Raw genomic sequence first — 12,492 nt, 5'->3', positions numbered from 1 at the left:
CAGGAGGAGAGGCCTCATGTCTTGGAATACATCTCTGCTGAGCCCACAACACCCCTTGGGGGCCAGGCACAGATGGTTTTCCAGAGCAGGCCACCAGAGGCATCTCCGGATGAGGACAGCATAGACTGCCTGTATTGGTAGGGATGCATGTCACCAGGTGTGGAGGGGTGTGCATCTCCACCCTGTTACGGACATGACACATTTTTCCATGTCAGGTGGAATCCTGGCATAGGCAGGTCAGAGGAGTTTCTCATGGCAATGCTGCAGGTGCCAATGGGGCACACGCTTAGTCCAGAGGAGGCGAAGCTGCTCATGAACCAGACGGTACAGCAGGTCCAGGATACTCTGAGCATCCCAGATGATGTTGCTCGGCACCTCCTCATGCACTGCAGGTGGAATGTGGATTTCCTGATCCAGTGCTATGTGGAGAACCGTGAGACCCTGCTTATCTCCTCGGGGCTGCAAGTGCAGGATGCCCAGCCCCCCCCGAGCCCAGGAACCCACTGCCCAGTCTGTGTGAACCAGCTGTGTCCCACTGAGAAGCCACCAACCCTCTGCTGCATGCACTACTGCTGCAAGGTGAAGGACCTGGGGTCTTTGGTTTCTGTAACTTGGTAGGGAATTGCTGCTGCCTAGTTGGTGGCAGTTGGTTGGCTTTGTCTGCAGCTGTTATCAGGTACTTTTCACAGAACTCATTCTTCAGCTCCTGATTAGTCTGTTCCCACTTTTGTGCTTTTGAATCCATGGTTTGTGGTGGTTTTGTGCACCCTCTGCTGGGTGGGGCGGGCTTCCAGGATCACATGACCCAGGTGGTGCAGCTCCTGTTTAGCTCTGATCTCTCCTCTTCTGCCTTCACAGCCCTGTTGGAGTGAGTATCTCACAACTCGCATTGAACAGAACATGGTTGTCAACTGCACCTGTCCCATATCTGAGTGCCGTGCACAGCCAACTACAGCCTTCATTTGTTCCATCATTTCCTCCGAGGAGATTATAGCCAAGGTCAAGTAGACTGGGTGTCCAAGCTCTGTTTCATTTTGGTCAGCACTAGCAGATAATCTTGCTGCTGCTTTTCCCCTTCCCATTACTAAGACGGGCAGTGTGATAATTGAGGCAGACCAGATTTCTTCCCAGTGGTGTCTGTGGTCTCTGATCATGGTCAATACCAGCTATTCAGGAAAGCATAACATCAGCAAAAGAGCACAGTGGTATTTCCTCTAAACATGTCTCCCAGCAAACAACATTTCAGGTGCATTCTTAGTTGAGGACCAGGTGAGAGCTGTGGTAGCAGCTCATGACAAGCATCCTCTGCTGGTGTGCTGGAAGCAATTGTAAAATCTAGGACAAATGAAGAGAAAACATTTGAGCAATTTCATTTTATCACTGCATCAATGACCCCAATGTCCTTTCTCTTCCATCAGTCTTTGGCTTTGAGCACCTCAGGTTTTTGTGAAGATGACAGAAGTTACCACATCAGACTTAATCTTCACTCTAATTAAGTCTGTGTGGGTCTACAGACATCTCTAAACCAGGCTTCCTGAGTTCTGCTCACCTTAGTCCTCCTTCAGCAGGGGGCAACAGGAGCTGCTTGTTCTGATGCAGAAGCTGCTTTTTCTCCCTATTCTTTCAGTTTTTAGTTATTACTTGGAGCTGAATGTCCTCCCCACCTAATGGCAGAGCTGTGGCTGTCGCATGACAGACTCTTTTTGTTCATTACTGGACAGAACAGGTGTCTCATCTGTTTTCCACTGCTCTGTTGTTTGACAGGTCTCCACCAGCAATTGCTTCTCCAAAAATACTCTCCTCCTCTTCCAGTTCATTGCTGTCATTATGATCCTGTGTGAACAGTCATAAGGAGAAATGAACATTAGTCATAAAGACTGCTCTATCTTATAATTTTTCTTTAAGCTTGCAAACTGGCAACCAAAATGGGCAAGGCTACAAAATGGGCATTTCCTTTGATGTATCTTTTGTGTCTTGTTTTCTGTAAGAAGTGTTTAGAGAATTAATGCATGTATCTGGGCAGTTAGTTCTTACTGGCTTTGCAAATCCTCTAGTCACTTCTGTCTGAGAGCAGGATTTAATATCCTGTTGCTATGGCTATTTTATTAAAAAAAAAAAAATTATTGCAGATCAACATAAATTGCAGCCAATTGTACCAAGTTGCTCTGATGCTCTCACTGAAGTGTTATCTGTTTCCCTTTTTGCTCAGTAAGTGGTACAGCTGTAGTGTTAATGCCTCGTGCAGAGTACAGTCATAGAATAATGTAGGTTGCAATAATCTGTGGAGATCTGTGGTCCAACCCTGTGCTCAAAATGGGCAGATTATTGTGTGAAGATCTAACACTGAAGTTAAAACATACTGCTCCAAGTTCAATCTTCTCTGCATCTTACATTTAGGTAGCTCTAGGCAGTGGTAAGATCCCCCTCTGCTGCCTTCTCCCCATGCTGAACAAACCCAGCTCTCTCAACCTCCCCTCATACATTCTGTGCTCCAGCCCCTGACTGTCTTGGTAGCCTATGGACGACATTTTCTCGACATAGTCTGTTAATGTCTTTCTTGTACTTGGGAGCCCAAGCTGTTCCCAGTATCCAATTGTGTCACCATTGCCAAATAGCTGTGAGAAATCCCTTCCCTTGCCTGCTGGCTGCACTCTTGCTAATACAAGAATATTTGAGTTTAAATTTTTCATGCTTGTATTTCTACAAAACATAAACCCTGTCATGTTTCTGAAAGAGGTTTTCTCTCAACCTTATTTCCCTCAAGTTCCTTGAGAGTCTGTTCTTCAGAGGTGGTCTTCCATTCTGCCCTTAGGGATTCTTTGCTGGGAATCATGCCATAGGCTCCATATCTGGATTAACTCCAGAGTATGCAAAGGTTCCTCTAAGATCTGTTGGTCAGTGTCATGCAGTACTTGGCAACTTCTTGATTGCAGCTGGCTAGTTTTCTTCCCAGACCTTCATTGAACAGTTGTTCCCTCTCCTTTTAGGCTTCCCAAGAGCAGCTCTTTCTCTTATGGTTCCAGTAGGAATCCTAGATCCGCTTCAGCAGTTGCATCTCTGTCTCCTCCTCACCAAGAAAACAGGATACAGCAAAACTCCATACATCAGACGTTGTGAAATTCAGCCTCTGTGAAGGCTGTGATTTGGTGGTGTCTGCTGACACAAGTACCCGTTTATCTCTCCGGTACTGGTGTCTGGGCAGAAATGGTCACATCACTTATCAGCAGGATGACAGCAGACACAGATGTTGACTGTCTTTGAGAAGAATGAAGTGGCTTTGTTGAGACTTTACCTCCACCGGGCATTTTGCCATGACACAGACTGACATCCTTGCAGCCAGTCAGCACACACTCTCTGGTTTAGGTTGCCTGAGAGAGCGAATGAACAAGAGAGAATAAATGAGAGAGAGAAATGAATGAGAGCCCTGTCTGAGCCCTTCGGTGCTCAGGGCTTGCACCTTTTCTCTCTAGTGCTTGTTGTGACCTTTATTGTCCTTTCTGTGCCTGGTGGCTTTAGAGCAGCTCTCTAAGTATGCAAAAATGTCTGCAGGAGGGCTGTGAAGACTACAGGATTTCTTCTGAACTTCCTCAGAAGTTTTGTGTATGTTTGCACAGTCCTTACACTATAGTAAACGAGCATAGAAAACTAAGCTACTGTGTGCAGTATAGTTGCATCCCTGGGTCCCTACCTGAACAGTCCTTTATTGATAACCAATTTGCCTTGTCCTCTACAGTAATGTCTAGGGGCTATGGGCAAAGTGAGTCTCCTTCCCCTTTGCACATCATGTAACTAAGCAAAAGTCTGCTGAGGAACTTAAAATCAGAAAAAGTTAAAAAGAGCACCTGATAGCTTTTTATGGTGAGATGATTGGCTTGGTGGATGGGGGGAGATGTTGTTTATCTCAGCTTTAGTAAGGCTTTCTATACCAACATCCTCATAGAAAAAAACTGATGAAGTACAAGCTGGATGAGCAGACAGTGAGATGGCCTGCTGAGCTCAAAGGGTTATGATCAATGGCAGAAAGCTCAGCTGGAGGCCAGTCACTAGTGGTGTAATCCAGAGGTTGATACTGAGGTTAACATTGTTTAACATCTTCATTGATGACCTGGATGATGGGACCGAGTGCATCCACAGCAAATTTATAGATGATAAACAGCTGGGAGGACTGGTTGGCGCTCCAGATGGTTGTGCTGCCATTCAGAGGGACTTCAACAGACTAGAGAATTTAGCCAACAAGAATATCATTAAGTTCAACAAAGGGAAATGACAAGTTCTGCTCCTGGGGTGGAATAACCTAATGCAACAGTATGTGCTGGGGGCTAACCATCTGGAAAGCAGCCCTGCAGAAAAAAAAAAGGTATCATGGTGGACAAAAAGTGTGCCCTTGTGGCTAAGAAGGTCCACTAGCATCTTAGGTTGAATTAGGAAGAGTATTGACAGCAGGCTGAGGAAGGTGACCGCACAGTGCTGGTGAGACCACATCTGGAGTACTATGTCCATTTTTGAGCTCACCAGTACAAGAAAGACATGGACATACTGGGCAGAATCCAGCAAAAGGCCACAAAGATGATTCAGGTTTTGGGGCCCCTCTAGGAGAAGCTGAGAGAGCTGGGTTTGTTTAGCCTGGAGAAGAGAAGACTCGGGGTTGGATCTTATCAACATGTGTAAATACACAAATGGGATTAAGGAGCCAGATTCTTCTCGGTGATATCCAGTGAAAGGATAAGAGGCAGTGGGCACTAACTTAAATACAAGGAATTCTATTTAAACATTGGAAAACTTTTTTTTTTTAACAGTAAGGATAATGGGATATTGAAACAGGTTGGGCAGAGAGGCTTGTAGTCTCTATCCGTGGGTATGCTCAAAACCCAACTAGACATGGTCCTGAGCAACCCTCCTTTGAGCTGGAGGGATTGAACTAGTTTTTATCTCCAGAAGTGCTTTCCAACCTCAGCTATTCTGTGGTAGTATGAAACAGCCTCCAGATATGACATGAGGGGTGGGGAATTTACACAAAGGGAATGAAAGAGTAAACTAACTTAGTGCTCTTTTGTTGTGAGCAGTTGTTCAGTCAGATGTAGAGCCCAGAGGCACCAGACCCCAGTTGTAAGGCCCAACCATGCAGCTTCTCTGCCTTAAATCTCCTTCCTGGCTTCTTGTTTCAGTATGAAAAAGCCCTCCTCAGAGGCTATGTTGAGTGTTGCTCCAACCTGACATGGTGCACCAACCCTCAGGGCTGTGATCAGATCCTCCTTAAGGATGGATTTGGTTATGGGGCAGCCTGTTCGAAGTGCTCCTGGATATCCTGCTTCAACTGCAACTTCCCAGAGGTGAGGCTGAGCTGAATCACGGGCAATACTGTCTTGGGTTTGGCTCACACCATTCTGCTTTTGTGTGGTTGACTGGCTCTCTCTTTCAGGCCCATTATCCTGCCAGCTGCAGCCACATGTCTCAGTGGGTGGATGACGATGGGTACTATGAGGGAATGACAAGTGAAGCCCAAAGCAAACATCTGGCTAAGCTCATTTCAAAGCACTGCCCAAGCTGCCAGGCTCAGATAGAGAAAAATGAGGGGTGCCTGCAGTGAGTATTCATTTTGTTTGCTACTGGAGACAGGAGGGGGCAAAGACATACAGTTAGGTGCATTGTGCTTTTTTTTTTTTTTTTTTGGCTGTGGAGTAAGAGTTACCGCAGGTCCGTTTTATAGTTTTAGAGGAATGAGTGATTCCTAGGAAAAGCAAAATGTTCCCCAGCATTCAGAGTTAAATCCATTGATAGCTCTGTAGCAGAACCACAACTTATTTTGCAGTACTTTTTTATAGCGCTTGTCTGCTCTCAGAATCTGCTATAGACATACAGAGGTACAGGTTGGGTTGGGGGAGTGGATGTCTCAGCACCATTTTTTCTTTCATGCTCACCTATTCCTGTAACTTCAAGCAATTTTCTTTTAACTGCCTCTTTTGAATGGGCTTTCTGGCAGCTTTTTACATGATAGGGGAGTTACCTCCAGCTTTGAAGCCGGGGCTTAGGAGTCGCCATTTGTTTCTTTCTTGCACTGGCACAGCCCTTGGTGCCCAGCTGTGATGTGTCCCCACATGTTGTGTGTAGCCCTAGGGCTGCGCAGTGCCTTTCTGCACTGTGGAGTGCTGCATTACTGAGGGAAGAGGTGAGGTGCACATGTGGATCTTGCTTCAAACTGTGGAATGCTTAGTTCACCCTTTAAGTACTTAGTAAGTTGGTACTGTGAGATCATGCTGCCAGTTTATCCAGCTCATTTTTGGAGACACAATGACTGGTTTTAAGCATCATGTGCTTCCAGCAAAGGCTTTAAAAAATACATGCAGAGAAATGCATAGTACTGAGTGAACGGGAGTGACTGGGTCGCGCACTCCAGCCCTGTGATGTAGGGGAACGCTGGGAGGAACTGTCTGCAAGTGGCTGTTAGGACTGAATAATTCCCATTGTTCTTCCCCATGCAGTATGACGTGTGCAAAGTGTAATCATGGCTTCTGTTGGCGTTGCCTCAAGCCCTGGAGGCCAATTCATAAGGATTATTACAACTGCTCTGCTATGGTGAGTGATTTGCTATATCCCAGTGGTTCATGCTGGCCTCTCAGAGAGAAGGTGAGGATCTCGACTTGTGCCCTTTACTCTGGACTTTGTGCACTTGCCAGTAATATTGATAGTATTGTCAAAGTCTGTATAGCCATTTCCAGGCAACCCTGGTATTTGAGGAAAATTGCTACAGGTTACTTCTATCTTTCCTTTCAGGTGAGTAAAGCAGCTTGGCAGGAGAAGCGTTTTCAGGATTACAATGAGAGATGCACCTTTCATCATCATGCAAGGGTAAGGCCTCCTCCTTCCTTTGGAGATGCTGACTCTGTTGCCTTAGCCCTGGTGAGCAAGACAGTTTCTCTTGTGTCTCAATGTGTTTCACCTGAAGCTAAGAAGCTGGCTTTGGATCCAGGTGGGGATGCTGTGATGTAATGGGTAGTTCTTGGCCTGCTTGCTTCTACCAAGTCTCTTGTGGAAAATGAACTTGTGGTGTTCATGTGCTCAAACTGATGCAGTACTTGGAAGCAATGGCAACTGAAGGACTGAAGGCTGAACTCTGTCTAGAGCTGAGACACTGTAAAAGGTTGAAGTGATGGCACAGTAGAGATGTCATAGTTGGATGCAGTAAATGCTCTCCTGCTGCCTGCTTCTTCTGGGATGGCACTTCAGGATGCTTAGCAATTATCTGTGTGGAAGGTGCTATTTTTTTGATCTTGTGGAGCTTGACGTGGACTTTTTTTTTCCTCCTGTGGTTATTGCAGGAATTTGCCGTGACTCTGAGGAACAGGGTTTCTTCCATCAGTGAGATGCCGAAAATTAGGACTTTGACCTTTGTTCTTGATGCCTGCAAAGTGCTAGAACAGGCACGGAAGGTAAGGCTGGATAACAGGCTTGCTGAGGTTTAGGCCTAATTCTATTAGTGTGTTTTATGCCTTTCTTAAAGTGAGGAGATGCCAACTTTGCTCTACTCCTAACAAGGGGAGACAGAAAAAGCTTGAGGGGAGGCATAGCATCATGACAGGGGAAGAGCTGCCTTGCCCTGCTCTCACTCTGAGCTGGGCTCTCTCTGCAGTGTTCCTCACAGTCAGGTCACAGGACTTGGAGCTTAGCTCAAGTTAACACCATGGAATCAGCACAAGGATCTATATTTAGGGTCTTCATATACTGGGTTTGGCCCATTCCAGTTGGAAATGCCCCAGTGGTGGTACTTACCTTCTGAAAGGTCTCGTGACGCTGTGTTACAGTTAGGAAGTCCCTCTTGATGCTCATGTTATGATTTTCCTTTCTTAATTTCATTTCATGAGCCATAGGTGTTTTGGGAGCACTGAGTTGCGTACTGCACGCCCTGATAGCCACGTTATGAAGGATTTGCAGTGCAGCCACTGGATGTGTGCAGTAAGCCTGTGACAGCATATAGGCCTGCAAATGTCTTCTATCCCCTGAAACATAGAAAGGAGGTGGGAATTGCTTTTGCAGTATTGCCTTTGCAATATATACCTTGTTTGTGCAGGCAGACTTGATTTTGAGAGAGGCATGTGGAACAAGGGTGTCTGACCCCGTTTTGTCTTTTCAGTATGGTAGTCCCTGTGTTTGCCAGGCTACATATCACTGTTGATGCTGCTGGCTTTTCTGGCTTATTTCTTTAAATGGAAACAGTGATCTTGTTTCTTGCTGGGTGCCTGGATGGCTTTAGGGGTCATTCATTCATAATCGGAGTTTGTCACTTGTTGAAATGCTTTTGTCGTGGGCTCTTGGTGCTGTATAGCACCATGCCTGCTTCCCTTCGAGCTCAGTTCTCTCAGTTCATTGCCACTTGAGTTCAACCTGGGCTGCCCAGCAATGTGTAGATTCTGTGTGCTGGTTGTTTTGACTTTCTGCCTGCTGGTCAATCACACTTGTTATGCATTACAGTTTGTGTTCTTGTGATGGTTTGCAGGTGGGAACAATCAGTTATTTCAGACTTCAGTACAAAATAATAACACATTCGTTTCCAATCCTACGAGTAGGTAGCCTGGCACTGCTGTCACTTGGTATAATGGTTTACTGGCTATCATCACAGACCAGAAGCACTGACAGGCTTCTCTCAGCCACTGATACGTAATGAAGTCTGGAAGGGTTTGATGCTACTCTATTCTTGCCCACTCTGAAGCTGAAGGAGAATGCTTATAGCATGATCTGTACTGCTCCAGGTGCTGGCCTACTCCTGTGTGTACAGCTACTATAACCAGGACACTGAGAGCATGGATATTGTGGAACAGCAGACTGAGAGCCTAGAGCTGCACACTAATGCTCTGCAGATCCTTCTGGGTAAGTCCCACAGCCTCTCCAAAGCAGAGACTAGCATTGCCAGCTGCCTGGTTCAAATGATGGCAGCTCTGTAGTGGGGCAATAGTATACGCAGCAGCACCCAGCTGGTCTCACTCAGTTCTCCCAACCTACTTTTGCTTTCTTGGTGTCATTTCTGGGAAGTCCACTGAAGCAATTTGACTGCCGGTGGAGATTGATGCAGTAAGGTGCAAAATGTTCCCTTCTGAAAGAGGAATGTATGTGCACAGGAGACCTAAGTAGCTGTGACTGGCTTCATAATCAGAGCCAAGGGACTCAGTCTCTGCTTAAGAGTGTGGGAAGCAGCGTGACTTTGTTGGCCTTGAATTGCAGAGGAAGCCCTGCTGCGCTACCAGGACCTGGCCTCTTCTCTTCAGCTCCTGAAAGCAGAGCATTTCAGTGCTGGTTTGGAGTTGGTACACCAGATCAAGGAGCGTCTCTTTGCAATTCTCTGGCACTCCACACAGGTGAAGTCCACATGCCCGTTAATGGCTTGTCTTGCTCTGGTCTAGTTTGATCTTGGGCAAACCTAGAAAGGGGCTTGATCAGCTGAGGGGATAGACTCTCAGTGCTGTGTGTATGTAGGGAAGGGGTTTGCAGCACAAAATACACCCCAAATCGCGTATTGTTTCTCTCTTCTGGCTGTTCTTCCGTGCTAGCAGGATTTCCATGTTGGGCTCCAGACTTTGGCAGATCCTGGTCAGAGAAAGGTGAAACTCTCAAATGTGCCTACTTCAGCCCCTGCCTGTATAGGGTGAGTTTTATTAGTGGGGTAACAAGGAAAGGTGGGCGAGTGCAGACAAAAAGCAGGTGACCAGAGTTTTTGCCTGTGCTTGCTGACATACAAAAGAGTTAATAACAGATGCTGATTACTTGCATCCTGTGTTGTGATTTGAGATAACAATGTAAATGACATATTGGTGTAGGGAGACCAGCAAAATCTCTGCTTAGTATGCAGCTATGGTCAAGAAAGCTCCATCACTGGCAGACCTGGTGCTCTCCTTGGACTCTCTTGGGTTTCTGTGGAGAGTCACTGTCTTTCTTCAGAGGTGTATCAGAGATCTAGGAGGTGTCTAGATGAGAGAAGCAAGAATAAGAACATACATGGGGGGAGATGGAAGGGCCTGACATTTGTTTTAAGAAGGAAATGGAGAACAGGTGACATAGCTGTAAAATAGTGTGTTGAGAGGTGAAATGGATGGTTTGTTGTTTCCCTGCCCTAGAGTACTGAGCTGGCAGGTGTTAAGTATGATTGGAAGGTGATGAATTTGAAACAAAGTCCATTCCTGTATGACATGCTGTTTAAACCAAGAAACACAACTGGCATCTGCTGTCCCAGTGTGACCAATCCCTTCTGACAGCTGCTGTGTTTCCAGGAGCTGAACAGGGCGCTAAGTGTTGCTCAGCTGAGCTCAGCTGAGCAAGAAAGAATGGCAACTGAGTCAAGAGACAGTCTGTTTCAGAGCAGGGTTTCTGGTCTCCTTGGAATGAGGTTGAGAGACCAGAGCTGATGGCAGACTGCAGCTTGTTGGCCCGGTCACAGGTGGCTCTCTGACACAGCCCTGTGCTGCATGCATGGATAAAGCCATTTAATCACCTTCTCTTCATGGCTGCTGCGTCCCTGAGGCATGGCTTTGGATGGGGATGCTGAGGTGATGGTAGTAGGGAGGACGAGGGTGGTGTGGGGCTGGGTTGTGGTTGTTTGCCCGCAGCCAGGGCTCTGTTCTGATGCTCTCCTCCTCAATAGGCCAAAACGTACCATCTTGTGTGACTCCCCCAACACAGATGAAGGTGGTAAAGAGGTTGAAGATGAGGAGTATGAACCACAGTGGCAGGAAGACTATGAAGACGATGATGACCTTGAAGAAGACAACTTTCTGTTCGATGATGAGTCAGATAACCTTGATTGTGACTCCTACTTTGATGATGATGATGCCTATGACTAGAAGTGGGCTGCCACCCAGCCTGCCAGCCTGGAACTCTCCCTCTGCTCTGTCTCAACCAGTTTGTATTAGTGGCTTTCCTCAAAGACAGTGAGGAGCTCTCAGGCAGAATGAAGAGACATTTCCTCTGGGGGCTACTTGCTCAGTGAGTGACTCCCCTTTAATATGCAGAAACATTACTCTGGACAGATGGGCTGTGTTACTGTGGCCACCTCTCTCAGAAAGACATCTCCTCGCCTTTCTTCGTTGTCTCCATTTCTCCCCATAAGTATCTAATTAAGTCAGAAAGTCACAGCCCAGCTACAAAATGAGGACTGCTTGCCACCTATTAAAGGACCGTTCAGTGTCCTTGGGTGTGCTGTCCCCAAAGACTGGGCACAGGTGAGTGTGGCATGTGTCCTAGCATGGCACTGTCTAATCCAGCCAGTGTCTGGAAATACTGTAAAGCGATGTGTTTACACTCAAGTCAAAGCCTCCCATCTGGAGCTGGTGGGATTCTTTCCAGAGCCACAGATGGATGTGGTTCAGTGCATTCCTCTAGTTGAGGGGGACAGCTTTTTTGCTGTTTTGTTGGAGCTGTCTTCTCTGCTATGAAGCAGGATGGGCTGCTATGAGTGGCACAAGTTTGCAGGACTGTTTTTTAAGTGTATAAATGTATGCACACACACACACATATATGAGAAAGAGAGATATATATGCAGAGATTGTTCAGATAATACTTTATCTTTGCAAAAAAGAAAACCCTGAGGAACAAGGGTTGAAAAAAGTTCTGTTTAAAAAAGGAAGTTTTCTTCTAACACAAGCCTCCTTCTTGTCTGTGGGGAACATGGGTGTGAAGTGAGAGCAGGACATTCTCGAGTGAGGAGGATGTGACCTGCATGTGCTCATCCCAGGAGTTATTTGTGAAATTGATGTGGGTTTGGAATCCTCACCCAGGCCATGCAGTCTGCCCTGCGAAGTGGCTTTTCCTTCCTGGACAGTTCAGGGAACCATAAGAGGTATGGGAAGGGATGGGAAAGAGGGCAGGGGACCAGACCACACAGAGTGATGGGGATGGTGTTTCTGGGAGTAGGTGGAAGACAGAATGCCTGCATGTTGATGAAGGTGGTAACATCTGGTGCCCAGCAGGAGGCAAGTGTGGGACTGCTTGAGGGGTTATTTGGAGATCTGTGGGATTGTTTTGGAAATAGAGGGCTCTTCTCAGGCCTTGGGTATAATCCGGGAGGGATGTGGGGTTGTTGGTGGACAACTGCCAGGGGCAGACCAGGTTGATTTTTCCAGTTTCCCCACCCCCTTACTCCTAGTCCTGCATGAGTTTGTCATGGTGGACGTCCCAGCCCTGCTCCCCCTAGGTGGCAAATGGGTTCCCTGCCCCACAAACGGAGAGTGACACCTCTCTGGGCCCTCTCCTCAGTGCCACTGGGGGGAGAGATGTGGTGGGGATGCCCAGACAGCCTCATCTTCCCCAGTGTGACCAGTCCTTGCAGGAACAGCCTGAATTCCCCAGGTTGTTGGGGAACAGAGCAGAATATCCTAGATGCCCGAGTTCCTCATGTGGAGAGTCATGCCTGGAGTTCCTCATCCACTGTCTCCTGGATGCCTGCTTAAAACCCAAAAAGTCAGAAGGATTGAGAGGCCCTGCTTTCGTGGATGATATTTGTACTGAAAA

At 46.9% G+C, this 12,492-nt stretch overlaps 1 protein-coding gene across 1 annotated transcript; it reads left to right on the top strand.

Moving 5' to 3' along the window:
* Nucleotides 1-215: 215 nt before the first annotated feature.
* LOC104071829 (cullin-9-like) lies at nt 216-10,826 on the top strand (the record flags this gene model as incomplete). Its single annotated transcript, XM_009587507.1, has 11 exons — nt 216-579; nt 859-999; nt 5,166-5,330; nt 5,420-5,583; nt 6,480-6,573; nt 6,772-6,846; nt 7,317-7,427; nt 8,745-8,862; nt 9,214-9,347; nt 9,543-9,634; nt 10,628-10,826. Coding segments are annotated over 11 exons (1,657 nt in total), but the record flags the coding sequence as incomplete, so codon positions are not given.
* Nucleotides 10,827-12,492: the final 1,666 nt, after the last annotated feature.

Source organism: Fulmarus glacialis, unplaced genomic scaffold, assembly GCF_000690835.1.
Source record: "Fulmarus glacialis isolate BGI_N327 unplaced genomic scaffold, ASM69083v1 scaffold17571, whole genome shotgun sequence".
Lineage (NCBI taxonomy): Eukaryota > Metazoa > Chordata > Aves > Procellariiformes > Procellariidae > Fulmarus > Fulmarus glacialis.
Note: the sequence above shows the minus strand (reverse complement) of the source record. Positions and strands in the feature narration are given on the sequence as shown.